General features: G+C 45.5%; 1 protein-coding gene across 5 annotated transcripts in view; it reads left to right on the top strand.

The window, feature by feature from the left end:
- RASGRF1 (Ras protein specific guanine nucleotide releasing factor 1) overlaps window positions 1-18389 on the top strand; it is a 133811-nt gene extending 115422 nt beyond the window's left edge. For 3 of the 5 annotated variants that reach the window (XM_058294607.2, XM_071214323.1, XM_058294609.2), the window contains 5 exons: window positions 580-777; window positions 5232-5311; window positions 11119-11236; window positions 12300-12368; window positions 17068-18389. In XM_058294607.2, the coding sequence (XP_058150590.1) occupies window positions 580-777; window positions 5232-5311; window positions 11119-11236; window positions 12300-12368; window positions 17068-17160 (558 nt within the window). In that variant the 3' untranslated portion in view covers window positions 17161-18389. The remainder of the gene's footprint in view (window positions 1-579; window positions 778-5231; window positions 5312-11118; window positions 11237-12299; window positions 12369-17067) is intronic. The other 2 variants (XR_011648468.1, XR_011648467.1) reach the window with 1 other exon arrangement.
- The last annotated feature ends 320 nt before the right edge of the window (window positions 18390-18709 follow it).

Here is an 18709-nt window from a genome sequence, read left to right as displayed (position 1 = left end):
AGTGTGCATCCTATCCAAGGTCTAGTTGTATGGCAGGAGATTCCTTCAGAGACTGGCTCTTTTAGACTATTTATTCTTCCAGATAGAAATTTAGAGTCCTTTTGTCAAGTTCTTAAGAAAACTTCCATTGTATGTTTTATCAGGTTGTGTTAAACTCATGTATTAGTTTTGAGAAAATAAGAGTCATATTTAAATTCCATTTGGGGAATTTGATCTCTTTCTCCATTTTCCAAGGTTTTATATGCTCTGGAAACTTTATTTTCTATGTAGCACCCCACATAGCTCTCATCAACTTAAATTCACAGGTAATGTACAAAGTTCCTTTGTTATTTTTAAGGTAATCTTTTTTTTTCACTGTATTTGCTTATTGGTTACTGCTAATATAGTGAAAACCTTTTCATTTTTTGTATATTCTTTATCCAGCCATCCTAATGAGTTCTTATTTGTTCTAGTAGTTTGCCAATTCATTCTTTTGGGATTTTTCAAACGTGCAATCATACCTGCAAATAATGGTGATTTACCATCTTTATAATACTTATTCCTCTTCCTTTTTTCCTGTCTTACTGCACTGGCTTAAAGATCAGTAACTTGATCGCTTCAGAAATCATCCGCAATGAAGACATCAGTGCAAGGGTGAGCGCCATCGAGAAGTGGGTGGCTGTGGCTGACATATGCCGCTGCTTACACAACTACAATGCTGTGCTGGAGATCACCTCGTCCATGAACCGGAGTGCAATCTTCCGGCTCAAAAAGACATGGCTCAAAGTCTCTAAGCAGGTGGGAGCAGGAGGCAGACACCACTGCCTTCCTGGAGGCTGGGCTGGGGCTGGGCCAGGGCCACTGGGCAACCATTAGTGGGCAAAGGACAGGGCTGAGGACAAAAACTCCCTAGTGCAAAGAATCTCTTCTCTTTTGTCACCAGGGACCAGATATCAGGTCCACTGACCTGGCACCAGGATCTATGGGACTTAATTCCTACTTGAAAAATAAATTTGCCCTTGAATAAGTGAGACATGTAAGACAGTAATTATTGGTCTCAACACTTTTCTCCTTGAATTGGGGTAAAAGAGAAATGCCTTCATGCGGATCCCAGCCCAGATCTGCACAGTTGCTGAGATAGTGATCAGATGATCCTGTAAATCCCTTTTCAGGATTCTAATTTCACCAGCCCTTCTGACCACCAGAGAGCTAGCCGGTCCCTGCTACCCACTGGATAGTTGGTGATCTTAACTATATTCATTCTGAAAATGGTTCTAGAAAACCATAAAAATGAATTCTTCCCTGGGGTCAGAAGAGGGCAGCATTCTTAGAAAGAGGGCACGATAGGGCACTTGGGTCACTTCCTTGGTGCAATCGATGGATGCCACAGCCTCAGGTTGCATGGGGGCAGGAGGCTCGATGAGCACCACCAGTGGACTGGGTAGGCCTCTAAAGACAGATAATCCAGGTGGACTGGGTGGGGTCCAGGACCTCTAAGGGGCCTGTCTCATTTGAACCACTCTGGATTTGCATACATGTCCTTCTTATTGTTCTCTTTATTACTACTCCTTACTAGCCCCCTCATATCAATGGCAGGTCATGATCCTATCCACCAAACAGGCGGAGGTCCATAAATCCTTCCTACTTCGACCAGCAGCCAAACTCAAGACAGCCATGGGGCATCTCCCCTGCCCTTCTATCGCCTCTCGGTCACTCCAGCCCATGATTACAATAGGACTGCAGAGTGCTGCAAGGATGCCTCCTTGATTTCTCTGGTCTTGCATCCCAGTGAAGCTGGGCCTCTTGCTTCTTTGCACACAAAGATCCAAGATCAGGGCAAGGACAAGTAGAAGAGGCCACTCTTGTCAGTGGGCTCTTGGAAAGAAAAGAGACTGCGAACACAGGAGTTCAGGGCTGCAGGCACATCTAGCTACATGTGGCACACTTTCTTGTGGACTTCTGAAGTCAGAGCTACTGCAGAGCCTTGAACTCATCCCAGCAAATCTGGGCAGTCAAGGTTCGGGCAGGGCTCAGGGTCTGAGACGCCCATTCCTGGCCAATATCTTGCTGTTCCTGCCCTGTACTAGTGGGGTGGTGTCATCTTTTCCAGGGGCCCTCCCGGCTGGGCTCTTCTTTCCCATCTCCTGGGGGCTTTCTGGTACCCATGCTCAGTGAATTTCTTGGTCTCATTCTCTAACATTGCCTTCTTCATACCATCCTGAAGTTCTGTTCTTTTTGGAGAATAGAATCAAAGGCAGTTAGAGACTAGGGCATGTGGCTTCAACCTTCTAAGCTGGCCTGCATTCTATGATGTCATGCAGAAGCCACATGAAACAATCAAAGATGCCTCTGACAGCACACCCAGATCTCCACCCACTAAGGCAGCTAGACTCTGCTGGCTCCTCCCAGACCTTCATCTTGAGCTATAGCCATACATCTACACAATGCCTGGCTCCAAGGGCTTCTGGAGGCCATGGCTATAGCCTGTTCAGCACCAGCCACGGACTGTTCACTCCCTCTCTCTGCAGGTATTCCATGGACATTTGTGACCCACCAAAATGGACACATTTTTTAGAGGGTCTGAAATGCAGCCTTAGCAGCTAGTTTTAGCATTGTTTTCAATATGCTGGCCTGAGCATATTAATGCAGAAAAGTATCATGTCCTAGTTTACCTAGTTAAGTAGTCAGGCTTAATTTAGGACTTCGATTCTCCATTTCCCTTTTCTTCTCCCGCCAACCCCTCTCCACCTTCTGCTAACAAAATTTTCCCTCAGAAAAGGATCTGGTGATGCTCCTCCATAGGATGGTATAGATGACTAATAGTGTTTTGTGTTACTGCTCATGGGGACAGTTGTGTTTTAGTAGGAACAGAAGCCTCTCTTCGGTTAATATTTTTGGCTTCATGCCCTTCATCTTCCTTGTGAAGTTGGAAAGGAGCAGCCTTGGCCATCCTGAAGTCTTCTGTTGGTAAACAGGAAAGAATGGTATTTGGGAGGCCTTATAATCATCTTTCTGACCCTACCTCCAAGTCAGTCTCCTTGCTTGGACCCTGGCTTCAATGACATATTCCAAGAGTCCCCACATTTCTGCCCACTGATGTCCATACTCCAGGGAAAAGCCCCTTATCCCAGGAGCCTGGTATCCCCAGTGAACATCAATGGGTAGTAGTTCTTAGTCTTGCCAGAAAATGCTGGAACTGAATCAAAATGCAAAACACTTTTTTAAAGCAGTTTTATTGAGATATATTCACATACCACACCATCCAACCAAAGTGTACAATCAATAGCTTTTAGTATAATTGCAGGGTTGTGCATTCATCACCACAAAAAAAATTTAGAACAATTTCATTACTCCAATGAGAGAAACTCTATACCCCTTAGCAGTCACCTCTCAATCCTTCTATCCTTCCCTAGTACAACACATTTTTAAGCAGCAGCTGGGAAAATTCTGTGCCTTTCCAGACCAGACTGTGACAATCCAAAGAGGTGCAGACACACAAGGCAAGTAGGCACAGACCTGTGGAAGGAACCAAGGTGTGCCCAGTTGAGAGTCACAAATTGGTCCCAGGTGTATGCAGAAAAACCCACATTTTGGAATATCCCCTCTACATTTTCACAACCTCCAAGCAGTGACACTTCACCCAGAGTTATCTGGCCACTAGGTCCTCTCAATCTAGCCTCTGTGTCACCCACAATTCCAGAGTATCTGAACCTGTACTGCCCATAGGGAACACATGGACCTTCCCTCCCATTTCCCCAGGTAGAAGCTTAGACCAGCAAAATGAAGGACAGTGATGTGCATGTGAGTACACGAGGGTAGGTGACAGATCCCAGTCAGGCCCTAGGTCTCCAAACATTTATCTCCACACCTGGCCTCAAGCCATAACAGGTCATTCCTCTGCAGGTAGGTGGAAAAGAAGAGGAAAGACAGGTGCAGCACAGACTTGCCACCCCTCTTTTTGAGCAGCTCTAGAAAGAGAGAAAGTGGAGGACAGAAGTTGAGACCCTGGGGTGAATGTTGACCTGGGCATCTAGGTTTTCCCAGTTGTGTGAAAGCAGGTATCTCAAATGAAAACAGAATCATCTGCCCTTGACTCAGCAAGGTTTGTGCTGTCCAGGCTTGTGTCTCCTTTACCAGTTCCAAAATCTTTTTTTTTTTTTTTTTTTTTTGCTTTCAGCAGGTTAAGTCCAAACCAATGACAAACTTCCTTCTCCTCTCTGATAATGGACTGAATAGTACATTCTGCCATTCTTTCCCCTTGAAAAATAGACGTTGATCTCTTCTTTAATCAGAATAAAGAGGTAGATTGTCACTTTTTGTGGGCCGACTTCTCAGATGAAAATCTGACCCAAAGAACAGCTGTGTGCTTGGCTTCCTGTGGCCAGCATCCCAAGGCACTTCCTTCCGGGCTGGCCAGCCCCCTGGACACAAGGTGCACTGCCGTTCTCCAGCATAGTTTCTCGGCCACACTCTGAATTTTGAATAACAAACCTGGAAAGGAGGTCACTAATTCATCTCAGTATTTTATAAATGAGGGAACTGAGGATCTCAGATTCATAGGAGTTCCCTCAGGCCACCTTGGGGTCCAGAGAGTGAAACCAGACTCATCCCAGTGCTCCCATAGGCACACTTCGGGTCTATAGACAGATTTTCGACCCTGAAACTTTGCCTCAGCCCCGTGTGTGGGCTGGGCCTGGCCTGGGCATTCAGCAGACAGACCCCTTTGTCGTGAGATTGCTCTTCTCCATCAAGGTCTTTGCTTGTTTGACAATCGGGGATTTCCCACTTTTGTTCATGATTCACATATTTGGGTGGTTCTCCTGGTGTGTAAGAGTGAAGGTATGAGAAGGTGTCATATCCCTTGGGTAGGTGTCCTGAGGAGGATCATGATCATGAAAACCCAGCATTCCCTGCCAACTGCAGGCTCCTCAGAGTCACCCAACATGTCCTAGACAAGCTGGGTCTCAGGATCCCACCACTTTTCAAAAAGCCAGACTCAACGCTCAGGTCCCCTGCACCCCACTGGTGTGTTTCCAGGAGGTGCTTGTGTGAGCATGTGCACGCCAAACAAGGATCTGTGTCAGACTCCAGTGGAGTTTGGGGCAAGGTTCTCAGATCCAGGAAGTCTCTGAATTCCACCTCCCCACGATCCACGCCCTTCACCAGAGCCAGGGCAGCATGCTGGAGTGTGGGCCAGAGCCGCGGGCCTCCATGAGTGCTGTCTGTTAGTAAATGCTTCTAATTCCTTCTAGACCAAAGCTTTGATTGATAAGCTCCAAAAACTTGTGTCATCAGAGGGCAGATTTAAGAATCTGAGAGAAGCTCTGAAAAAGTAAGTGTGTGTCGTTTTGTCGCTGTTATTTTTTAAAGTATAGAGCCACATTGCAAAGGCATTCACATGGCACACCTGGCTGAAACAGTTCTGTCTGTCTGTCTGTCTATCCACAAGACCCCTAGACATCCTGAACCCCAAGGGTGGGTCAGCTTTGTCCTCCATTGTCTGCTAAAAAAGTTCCACAGTTTTGGTGGCCTTTCTCTGACGAGGCACAGGACACACACATTGGAACCCAACAAGCACAGTAATAGAATAATGGTTGTCTCAGGTTCCTTAATTCTAAAATGCACTCTTTTTTTATTTCAAATTTCTGACATCAGGATCTGTTTTAAAGTCAATGCATTCACTTAATGTGATTTTGTTTTCTTTTTTACATGAGAGTAACTATCAATTAAGAGTACATTTTACAGACAATGGCATCTTGGAAATTAAAGACATACAGTTTTACCAATATAGCACCTTATAGTTCACCAATAGCTTTCCTAGCCTTAAGTGCATTTAACCCCATAAATATGCCCCATAAGGGCCAGTTTCTCAACCTCAGCCCTATTGTCAGTTTGATGCAGATAATTCTTTACTGGGGGTGGCTGTCCTGTGCATTATAGGATATTTAAAAGTATTTCTCCCCTCCCTCAGTCCCCCCAACCCCCCATGACAAGCAAAAGTGTCTCTAGACAATTTTTAAATGTCCCCTGGGTGGGGCAAAATCATCCCATTGAAAACTATTGCTCTAAGGCAGATTCAACCATCCTGTTTCCCAAAGGAGGAAGCCAAGGAGCTAGTGGCTGAGCTGAGGACATATGGCCACAGTAACTTGGCCCCAGTTGGCCTCCAAGGCTCCTTGCTTTGTCTTGGGCTCCCACTCCCCGACCCCATGAGGTTCCAGGAGAACTCTTCCAGGGAACAATGGCTCAGCCCATTTGTACTCACCGTGGCCACACACTCACATGAAATGTGAGATTTGCTGTTATCACTCCCATGAGATGCTCACTTAGGCTTCTGCATTAGGTTTCTGCCCTGCTCTCATTGAGTGGCCCTGTTGTGTGCCCCATGGACACCTGAACACATGCCCGTGGCGCTGACCCTGCCCTTTCTCTCCTGGCCTGACTGGCTTCTCACTTGACCTTGGAGAAACCCTGGGAGTCCCAGTCCCTGTCAAGTGCAGGCAGTAGACTTCCGTGAAGGATCCCACTGTCAATACGGGTTCCACAGGAGTTCACACCCACCAACCTGGGGAGTGGGACCAGTCAGAACCTCCTGCCCTTGACAGTGGCTTTGTTGCACTGTGCCCCACTCCCAACCTGCCAGCCTTGTCTGCCTGTTCTCATTTTCTTCCTGCTGTCCTTGGTCTGTCCTTTGCCAGCTCCATGTGCCATTGCCTTGACCATGTCCACTTTATTTGTGTCCTCAGACAGATGTCCTACCCATCTGTGCTGTCCAGCATCTCTCTTGTGCCCAGGCTCCCTGGAGTCCTGGTGGACTGCTTGTGGGGAGCTCCCCATCGTGCATTCACCAACTGTCTGCCTGCCCCTGGGCACCGCTCTGCGCACCTACTGCTCATGGCTTCTTCAGCCACTGCGCTCCACCATCGCCTTACTGCCCCAGGGACCCCGTTCTGTCTCAGAGTCCCCATCCTGACTGTCTTTCCTCTTTCAAGTTTCCTTTGGGCTGTGTAAGCACCTCTCCCAGACCCCGCTGATCCCTGTAGCACAGGGAGTCAAGACCTTTATGCAAATCAGGTTGTTGCCTTATGGGGACTTGGGCCAAACCATGCAGACTGGAATGAGGAGGCATGGGGCAAAAGTTTGTACCTTTTCTCCTAAGGCTCTAAGATTTTCACAAGGAGCGATGCTGCCATGAATAATAGGGGAGAATGGGCAGGGGAGCAAGATGGCAGTCTGCCAACAAGGAGGTGGGGGATGGGCCTCAGCATGTGGGCACTCACCCCATTCAGGTGTCCAGGCAACTTTTTCAGCCTATCATTAAAATATTAAATCTTTTACGCTTAAATATTAGATTTTGAGCACCCAGGCTCAAGAATGGCCTTACTGCCTTTACCAGCTAAGACTTCACCCCTAATCCTACATCCCTTTTCCCCAGCCACTCTCTTAACTATCCTCTGGCTCCCCTACAGCCCGTGCTGTATGTGCCCCTCCAGCGCCCTCCCCTGGGACCCTGGGAATGACCTTCTCCTCTTCTCATGCCCCTCCTCTCATCTTCCCTGTAGCACACTTTGGCTGAGAACTTAATTTCAGTCAAATCTGGGCATGAACTCTTTGTGGGTTGGTTCCAGTTTTGCCTGCCCTGTCTAATCTCAACCCAGCACACATTTGCATGTCTGCACCCTTGGTCTTTAATTTGAATAGGAAGTCCTTGATTTAGAGGAGCAAAATGCTCTAATGGATTACAGACTGCTGCAATAAAATGTTTCCCTCCTTTTTCCCCTAAATCAAGGATCGGACTAGCTGTGGGGAGCTAGGTAACCAGCTGACCTCCATGCTGTTTCCATACAAGGTCCAAGGGGGATAAAGATCCATCTGTCTGCATATGACAAGTCCACAGGAAGTTCTGGCGTGCCAGAGTCGCAGGGGCTCCAAGAGGGCAGAATGTCAATTTCAGTTGTCCTTTCCTGCCTGTGACCATGCAGCAAATGCCTGGCCTGCTGCTCTTAGCACCCAGCTGGCAGAAAACAGGACTGGACTCTGCTCCCCGCACTGTGGTGTTTTTTTCTGAGTACTAATCACCCTGTACCACCTGCCAGAACCCTGGACTATGACCCCAGGGAGTTCAACCCACACAGCCCAGCCCCAGGCACCCCCTCTGCGAGGAGATCCCTGGCCAGAGCCAGCAGAGACTCATAAGAGAGAGCGGCCTGTCCACAGGTGGGGCAGTGCAGAGAAGGGAGGAAGGAAGTGAGTGCAGATGCTCGTCACCAGCCTGTTTCCTGAAGCATGTCTTGCTTTCAGCGGCTGGTTCCACTTGATCTCTATGATTCCACTTAGATAAGTCCTCTTATAGAACTTCTTGGTATAGAGGAACATGGACTAGGTGTGGCCAGTCAATGACGTGTCACATCTAGCCACTGCCCACAAAATCAGAATTGGCGGTGGGGCACCTTTTGCTCTGTTCCCTGAAACAGCAGGCACAGGCAGGTCAAGGGCTCTGCTGAAAGCAGCACTTTGTTGGCAAAGCCCTTGCAAGGGCAAGATCAGGTCCCCCTGGGAGAGGCCAGAATGACTAAGTGGGAAGTTCCAAGGGAGCCAAACGCCTGCACGGAGCCCCCAGCACATTTCCCTTTGCATTCAGCTGCTCAGTGTGGTTCAGCCCCCGGCAGCAGGGTCCTCCAGTGCCCTCCGCCAGCCCACTCCCCCATGTGTCCCCTGTCCTGACCACTCTGTTGGCCCTGACACTTCCCCACTTGGCCTGAGCTCTCTAGTGCCCCTTCTTCACAGCCCCTCACAGGAAGGCAGTGAGCGGGGGGGGGGGGGGGGGGGGGCTGGGGCTTGCCACTAGGTGGGATGGTGAACCTCGATACTCAGGGAGATCCACCTTGATCATCAGAGAACCCCCATCCTGAGCCCAACTTTCAGGTTTTCATGGGTCAGGGTGACCACCCTGTAAAACCTTCAAAACACGCTGGGTCGTACAGTCATGTTCAGGCAGTTTGCAGCCGTCAGGCCTCGCCCCCTCCCTTCTGTCTAAGAGAGGGTTCTTAAGCACTGGAGTTACCTGGTCTCACCCCGAGCCGAGGAAGCAGGGAGAAGGTGGGGAGTGACACTCAGAACCTACCAGTCAGCAGACTCCCAGATCTTTGACTAACTCTCCATCAGACCCACAAGCTTTGTGCTTCAGACCTGAAGTATGATGGGGAGAAAATAAAAAACTGGGTGTGTAACAATCTCGGACTGTTAGAGCAGAAGGACCCAGGAAAGTCCACCTGCATCCAGTATGAATCAATCTTTTTTTTTTTAATCACAACCCACAGTAAGAAATATATTTGTCATCAAAACCCAGACTACAAACATACACATATATATAATGGGAACAAAAGTTCATAGAACAATCTGTTCCTTTATTCTGTGCAATGATTCCAGGTATTTTCTGTCCTAATCCATTTCTTTTCTTTTTTTTCCCTGTTTTTCTAAAATCTGGACAAAACCCAATAAATTGATTCCAACACCCAATGTTCAAGACTGACAGTTTGAAAAACACTTGTCCACTGTTTCCCAAATTACAGGTGTCCACTTTCTTCATGACTTTGCATACCCAGGGGCTAGCTGTATTTGTGTTCATTTAATAGTCTCCCGTAACAACTCACTTTGCCCCAAAATAAATTTAAATCAAAAGGAAAGCTTTATATCATGACAGTAAATGGAAAATCAGCCTATTTGCCAAAAATACAAGGTTATCATAAAAAAATAAATTCAGTGAAAACAAAACAGTGTTATTAAATTTTGGCCAAATACTAATGTTTGCCATCACTCTGATCCTGAGACCTGTTGCTATTTATTTAAAAAGAAAAGAAAACATCAGAGGAGATTTGGTGAGTGTTAGAAAGTGTCAAAGCACATATTACCACCAACTGAGGCTCTCTTATTGAGCACCAGGGGAAAAAAATGAAAATATACTATGTTTCTCACCATATAAATCAATGTAATTTAATAGTGTCTGTACATCATCTCAAATCAATCCTCAGACCACCTAAAATTGTCTTAGTGCAAGGGGAAGCTTGAGAACAGAGAGGGAAGAACTGGCCCAGGGTCACAGAGCAAGCAAGCTGGGTTTCTGTCCTTGCTCTCCCACCCCTCTCTGCCTCTCCTCTGTAGTGGCAGGATTGCCAAGTGGTTATACCAGGAGACAAAGGTGGAATGGGCGGAAATGAGGGCCACCTGCATCGCAAGCAGCAATTCCACCCTGCTTCTGTGTGCTCAGCTGAGAGGAGGCTGCAGAACACTATGCAAGGAGTCCCCCTGACCCTGAAGGACTAGATGGGCCAGAACACAGGGTCACTGGGCTCCACCACAGAATCACCTCTTTACCCCGTACTACTCCCAGGGGCACCAGAGCAAGCACAGCCAACCCATGACAGAGCAGTAACAGGAGTCCCTGCTTCCAAGCCATTAGTCAGAGAGGTTGGTCCCATCCCAAGAGCCACCGATTATGGAAGCCTCCATCCAAGCCCCCTCCCAGGAGCCAATTCCAGGAAAGTGATCCCAGAGGGCAAGAGTTCCTGCTCTGGAGCCCCAGGCCCCAGGCTGGGTGGGTGGGAGACACCAGGCAGGAAGGGAAGCACAGGGAGACTTTATAACAGACCAACTGAAGGAAGCAGGGGAAGGGTCTCTGGGAGCAGGAAGAGGCAAGGGAGCTGGAGAGGATGGCTGCTGACAACTGGCAGGGATGGGGGAAATATGATAAACCCTCAGGTAGGTGGTTCTGAGGTCGGGTTTGGATGGGAGTTTTAGTGGAGAAAGGAAAGATGAGCTGGGAAGAGACTGGCAGCAGCACGTGTCTTGATCAGTACCAAAGGGCCCATCTGGGATGGAGGACAGTGGGGTAGAAGAGGGCCTCTTGGCTCAGAGAGGGAAGGGACACTTGACCAAGAACCCCTCACCCATGTGAGGCCCCAGTTAGCACCATGTCACTCCCCCACCTCAGAGGACTGACCCTAGACCCAGAACTTTACTATTCTTCCTGGTGAATCAAAAGCCCTTTGCAAAAAGTGCAAAGTGGGGTGTCCTGTTCTTAGTAGAATCTTGTTTTTCTATGTGAGAAAAAAAAATGTGTTGATGCCATTTGCTTTAAAGTTGTGACCCACCCTGTGTCCCTTACCTGGGGATGTACCTCACTGACCTGGCCTTCATCGAAGAGGGAACGCCCAATTACACAGAGGATGGACTGGTCAACTTCTCCAAGATGAGAATGGTGCGTTTCTGACAGCAGGGTGGTGATGTGGGTGGGGGGCATCAAAACCCAGATTCAAGCTTTGGGCCCACCCAAGCTCTGCCTGCCAGGCCAAGCCAACTGGAGTGGGGCACCCATTTGAGAGCCTGAATCAGCTTCTCCAATAAGAATGAGCCATCACTATCATCAGTGAGCACATGGCAGGCCCTGAGCCATGTGTACATGAGAGGGGGGTACTCACCTTACAGGTGAGTACAGGAAGGCTTGGAGAGGTCAAGGAACCTGCCCAAAGTCACCCCACAAGTAAAGGGCAGAGCCAGGTGTTGAACTCTGTCCATCTGACTCTAAAACCTTTGATTTGCTCTGGCCTCCAGGTTTGGACTAGGGCTGCCACCAGGCTAGGGGAGAACTTAGCCCTTTCCTCCCCATCAGCTCTTGTTCATATAAACACTTGCTTTATGTGGCCAAAGTAAAATCACCAGCTCATATGCAGCACCTCCTAAGCAAATAGTTTCTAAATATTCTTTTAAAAAATCTGGGACCTGGAGTGGAGGCAAAGAGACTCCTCTGAGCAGGGAGTGGGTTTTCTAGCTATCCCTTTCTCTCCCTCTCACTTCAAGCAGAGAGACTGCACTTGTGTCTGTTTTGCAGGTTGAGCTTCCACAAAATAAAATCTTTGATAAAAAGGTTTCCCTGTCAAATGTAAGTGAAGCACTCTCCTAGTGGAAGCACCTTAGCATCAGGTCTTGCACTTAATAAGTGTTTAGAAAAGTGACCAGCTTTTGCTGGAGGCAGCGGGGTTTTTTTAAGTGATGTTAGATGCCTTATGCTACTGATTAAAGGAGATTTTTTTCTCTCAGTCACATAGCATAATTAACCCAGAGGGTCTTGACAAGTATCACCCTTGGAAGCAGATTGCTGGTTTAAAGAAAACCATGATGTCCCAATGGGATTCTCCAGGAGACAACAAATACAAATTAAGAGACCATCTTGGGGCACTTGTTGATGCACTTTCTGTTCTGCAGAGTAGGGGGTGGCACTAAGAGAGTAAATTGTCCTCTAAAATTCTCTTTCCTTCCCACAGATATCCCATATTATCCGAGAGATTCGCCAGTTTCAACAAACTGCCTACAAAATAGAGCATCAAGCAAAGGTAAACTGGCAGCATTTTGGGTCACTTTTGCGACTTCACAACTGCTCTGTCTGCCCCGCCTTCCTTCCTCTTCCCCTCCACACCCAAGCACTTTTCCTTTCTGAATTCTCTTGGTCCCAGCTCAGATGCCCCCTCTTTAAGGAAGCCCTCCCTAATCCCTGTCCCAGGATTAGAGGTGAGGTCTCCCTCCTTCACCCTTGGCTAGTGCTAAACCACTCCTATCTGATTTTACCTGCCATAGGGTTGAGTATAAAATTGTGTCAGATCTCCCCCAAAGCAAGGGAGAACTCTTAGGGAAGAGGGGTTTTAACATGGTTTTTGAAAGGTAATGCATTCAAAGGGTACAAAATCCACAGATAGAAAGGATGCACTGCAAAAAGTCCACCATCTACCTGGCTCCCATCCCAGAGGCAACAATGTCATCAATTTCTTGAGTATATGCAAGCACAAGCAAACTTTTTATACTATAGCAGAGTGTACTATACACTGCCCAGCATCCTTCTGTTTTTCCAAAACAACATATATGCAGAACATTCCCTACTGCAACGAAAGAAGCTTCCTCATTCTTTCTTATGGGTACAGAGAAAGCCATTTATTTAACCAATCCTCTTTACTAACATTTAAGTTCAGCCTCTTGCCGCTACAAACAAGTCCCCAAAGAAACACCATCTATACCTGGGAAGTAAATAGAGAGTGCTTTGCAAGCATGAATCCCACAGCCTGCTCTGATCTAGGGTCCAGAGAAGCTTAAGCTGGAGAAAGAAGTCTTTGACTTCTGGAGGAGTTATCCGGGTTTGGGGCACAAGAGACAGCCTTGCATAGGTGGAAAGGGCCCATCCAAGAAGTACAGAGATCCCCAAGTAGCCTCAGAGAGGCCTGGACCAGACAGGACTAGTGGACTCCTAGAAAGATCTGGTACTTTGACTGTAGGAAGCCCCAAAGGGAGATTACATCATTGGATTTGCCTTTTTAAAAGTTTGTTGTGCTGTGTCTCGTTTCATTATGTGAACCCAGTGCTGTTAGTCTCATTTTACAGATAAAATAACTGAAATTTGCTCATCCAGGCCTTTCTGCTCCCAATCCTATGACCTTTCTTCTCTGCCCAGAGGTCTATCTGCTTGCCATTCAAAATCTTAACCTTCTAGTGTGCAGTTCACCAAAATATCCAGCTCTAAATACACCCCCAAGCAGTCTAGCAAATCAAATTTTCACTGTTTTTCCCTTCCCTTTATGAGAGATTTGTCCTTTAGGAATCTACCTGTTTTCTGCCATGTTCTATGAACTCATCTGTTTTATAGCTGATAGCCAGATTAGAGAAGAAAAAGCTGTGGGTTAACCAATTGTGCCACTTTTGCATTGGTCTTCATTCATTCTCTCTTTCAACAAATATTTTTTGAGCACCTGTAATGTTCCAGATGCTATGTTAGATGCTGGAGCACAGCAGTGAACAGAACAGATAAACTGCTTCTAGTCCTCGAAAGTTTGCATTCCAGAGGGAGATAGATGAACAGATAAGTAAAACATATGCTTTGATAGATGGTGATTATAACCATGAAGGGAAATAAATCAGGAGATGGTGATAGGAGGTTGGGGAGAGCTCAAGGCCCATAGTGCCTTAAGGGGTTGCAGGGTCAGGGAGTCCTGGGATTTTGGGTGATCGATAAGGGGCCTAACAAGATACGATACTCAGCAGGGTGCTGGTGAATGTTAAACTGGCTCTGGGGGAAGGTGTATGTGTGTTTGGGGTAGGGTGTGCTGATATGTAGCTTACGGTAAATTCCATGGTTTGAATTCTCCTCGCAGGGCTGATTTCAAACTACCAACCAGAGTAGGGAAGAGATACTAACAACTGGCTCTCACAAGCTGGTATGAGTCAATTCTAGCACACCACTAGCTATACTCTTGAAAAATATCAATGTCATGCAAGACAAAAAAATGCAAAGTGTACTATTCTAGGTTAAAGGAGACTAGAGGACATGACTTAAATGCAATGTATATATGTGGGTTAGATCCTAGAGTTGAAAGGAAAAAAAAAAGCTATTGAGGTTATTTGGGGGACTGTTAAAAGAAATTTGAATATGATGTGTCTATCAGATAGTATTATTGCACTAATGTTAAATGTCTTGGATACAATGAGGTTGTGGTTATACAGAAGAATGTCCTTAATTTTAGGAGATGCATACTGAACATAAGGGCAAGTGCAATACCATTTACTTTCAAATGGTTCAGACACACACACACACACACACAAGCATTTATGTTGTTTTTGTTAAGTTTTATATTTTCTCTTAAATAAAAAGTTGGTGGAAAAACAGACTTAATATAGAAAAACAGAGATAATTACCAGAAGAAATCTCTAAAATAGGGTTATCCACTAGAAATATATGCAAGCCACATATGTAAGTTTAAATTTTTAGTGGCCACATTAAAAAAAAAAAGAAATAGATGAAATTAACTGTACTAATATATCTTATTTAACACAGTATATCCAAAATATTTTCATTTCAAAATAACTAATGTAAAAACTTTTGAGATTTTTTTTTTTTTTTTGCCATACTAAAAATTCAAAACTCCAGTGGATATTTTACACTCACTGCACAGCTCCATTCAGACTAGTCACACTTCAAGTATGGTTGGTGGCTTCTGTACTGGACAGGGAGGCTCTCAAAGAACCAGCAGTGGTTGTCTCTAGGGGGTGAGGTTGCAGGTTGTGGAGGGATGAGACAAGGGACTGCTGTTTGTCTTGAAACTTCTACTACTATTTGACTTTTTTAACTACCTAAAAATGTAGTTAAAAATAATATATGAGTAAAAAATTTAGGGGGGATTTTTAATAATGGTGTTTATTAGCTTACAGTTTTGTGGCTGAGAAAAATGTCCAAATCAAAACATCATCAAGGCAATGCTTTCTTCCAGAAGACCAGCTACCCGCGATCCATGGGTCCTTACCACAGGGCAAGGCACATGGCAGTGTCTGCTGGTCTTTACATTCTCTTCCGGGTTTGATTGGTTTCAGCTTCTTGCTTCCATGGCTTTCTCTTTTTTTCTGTATTCATTCTGTTTATAAAAGACTCCAGTCTTACACCCAGCAGAATGGATTAAATTTACAATCATGATTTTCTGGGGTACATAGAGTTCCAAACAACCACAAATATCCACTCTCACCTGAAAATAAATCCATAGGCTCACTTCCATATATTCATGAATTAAGGACCATTTCCCCCTCTCTTTAATACCAGATTCAATCCCCAATACCTCCTTTAAAAAAAAAAAAAGGACTCAACAGTACTTTGGGGACTGTATTTGTTGTTTTGGGAAGAATGCTTTGTTTTTGGGGAGACTTGCCATAGAGACCAAATGGGCTTCTCTAGCTCACGTCCCTCCTTGGAAAGTCTCAGGAGTGACCTACTTCCTTTCCTTCAAACTCTGATGCAATACAAATATTTAGGACTGCTCTTTGGAATCTTTCATTACCAGCTTTGTAGTGGTGATATTTGCAACCATCTCCCACTGAAGTAAAATTTCTCAAGGCAATTGATCTCCATCATGCTCATTATGGAGGCAACTAACAAGGAGACTGTGACACTATGCTAATTCCCAGGGGAGTGGCTGGGTAGAGAGTTTTGTGCTCTAGGAAAGGCTGTTCACATGAAGTTACTAGCTAGGTATAAAAGACTGGTTTACTTCATATGATAGGTAAAATCGTGATATCTTTATCAGTGCGTGTGGGTTAAACTAGGCTGTGATATCTTCCCAGAGATGCTAGATATGGGCCGTTAATCTGATATGATAATCATTTTATCTGCAATTATTAATCAGCATTCTTGACAGCAGGTTCCGTCCATCACAGAAGCAAAGAGAGTCAATTAGCCAAGACCACATGCCACAAAACCTTGATTTTTCTCAAGTAACTATCAGAAAAGTCCCAAACATGTAATAAGAAATGTTTCCTTTCTGCTCTGGCTTTCTATGGGAAAAATGCACTCTCAGTACAACTGACAAATAAATGAGCCTTGGCAAGCCTCTCTTTGGAGCTGAGATCTGCTTGTGAGATGCCAGTTCTGCTCCCTCTTACATGTTAAGGCACAGGAATTCAGCAAAGCCCACTTGGGAGCAGGAGGGGATAGGGAAGCAGGAAGAAAGAGAATAATTTCGTCCCACAGGTGAATCTTCCTGACTTTCCACTCCGAGTAAGCCAGGGGGTGGGGGAATAAGAAGGCCCTTCCGTCCAACAGCCTCATTTCCCATTTGCCTCTCTTGGGGTAAACATCTCACAGTACTACATAATCCTAAGGTTTAAATATACTTTCCCAACATTTTATTATGAAACTTTTCAAACATACAGAAACACCGAAAGAACTGTGAACACCGAAAGAACACCACAACCTCAATTTGACAACTGACATTTTTAGACACATTTTTTAATGAAATATGGGCCCAAAACACTTCATCTAGTACACAGCCAAAGAAATAGCAGTCTAGGGTAATTTTTACTATATGTGGTTTCAATATTAATATTAAGATAAATGTTAAGATGATGTAATAATAATAAGACAAAACAACCGCTTAACTCAAGAGATTTTGCCTTATGTACTGACCTGACCCCCAAGTAAGGATATCTGATTCCCATGAGACAGTTGTTGTAATATGGAGGTCCCATAACCCTGCCATTCTTTTTTCTCTTTTTCCTGTTTTTCAGGTAACGCAATATTTACTGGATCAATCCTTTGTAATGGACGAAGAAAGCCTCTACGAGTCTTCTCTCCGAATAGAACCAAAACTTCCCACCTGAAGCTGCACCAGCCCGGACGCAGCCGCTCCCCTGTACACATGCTGTATGATATTGTATATTATTTGTTTGGTTTCTCTGGATTTCCTTCTTCAGTATGTGCTTCTTCAAGAATACAAATCTATTCTTGTTCTTAGATTCCTGTAGAACTGGAATATGAATTTCTGCACTAAGACTTCACCTACCCTGTCTCCTGCAGTGCCTGTTTTTTTTAAACAACTGTACTCTTAGTCTGTCCTTCCCAGACCCCTCAGTCTTCTCAGAAGGGAAAACAGCCCCTGTGCATACATGAATCTTAGGCACCAGTCCTGCCCCCATCCTTCCCCAGCCCAGGCCCCTGGGTTGAGTCGGCCACCCAGGCATCCTCCCAGCATGTTCCATGTAGTTGTTAGAACTGGGTGGGGGTGGGGGGGGGGGAGGCAGGAGAGGGAAACCATACCCTGAAGTCCAGTCATTGACAAATCTTTCCGCTGATGGTGATGCCTATTTCCAAAGCAGCTTTTCAGCCAAAATCGCAGGTCTCAAAACTCTCCATCTCCCAGTAAACTGGACGGAAGGGAGTCCTCTCTGCCAAGAACCATGCCATTCAACAACAACGCTGTGGTTTCATCCAGGTACCATGTCACTCCCTGCTTTAGGAATAACATCAGATAGCATGAATAGCCATCTCAGTAAAATCAGACGAGGCTCTGGAACTTCCAGAGGAAAATGGAGTCACAATACACAGTCGCATCGACTTTTGCCAACTGCTGCCCAGCATTCACTGGAAGTTGGGAACACAAAAATGTAACTTACACTCTTAACCACCTAATGGTCACTACAAGCTTATGTTGAGATGCTCTAAGTCTGTATACCTTGTGATAAATAGTACCACACTGTAGAATTAGGAAATCAATAACCAAGTGTTTTTATTGCATATACTGTAGTCCTGTCTAAATGCCTTCTAGCAGGAATATAGTACTGTAGTGCTTATTCTGTGAATATTAACATGTATTTTTTACATTGTACAGTATAGAAAATACAGGTTAACTCTAAAGTGGCAGGCATGCTCCACTTAAAACAAACAGACAACTTTTGCTGTAAGCAATACCTAGTGGTATGAGAATTCTATTTCAAGTCCTAAAATATTTCAACTTACAGCTTGTTTGGAAAAAAAAAAGGTTTCCATTTTTGTAAAAATATATGTTTCCTGATTACCTCTTGCTAATAAATCTATTCTATCTCAGGGTGAACAGGGCATTTTGGTGTGTTTCATTCATTCATTCAAGGAGTATTTGCAGAGCACTTAACTTGCTCCTTACCACACCCTGGGCTGGGATCAGCAATCCAGAGGTGACAAGGACATAATCCCTGCTTTTTTGGGGAATCACAGACTGGTGAGGGGGTCTGTTCCAGGGATTTGTTGCATCGGAAACAAAGTGCTCCAGAATTTAGTAGCTTGAAACAACAGTGTTTAGTATCTTCCACAGATAGATACTGGGCCCAGTGGGTGTTCTTGTTTGGGGTTTCTCAGGTATCCAAGATGGCGCTCTCACTTGGCTGGTCGGCCAGC

This window comes from Dasypus novemcinctus, chromosome 3 (assembly GCF_030445035.2).
Source record: "Dasypus novemcinctus isolate mDasNov1 chromosome 3, mDasNov1.1.hap2, whole genome shotgun sequence".
Lineage (NCBI taxonomy): Eukaryota > Metazoa > Chordata > Mammalia > Cingulata > Dasypodidae > Dasypus > Dasypus novemcinctus.
This window is presented reverse-complemented; position numbering and strand designations above follow the sequence as displayed.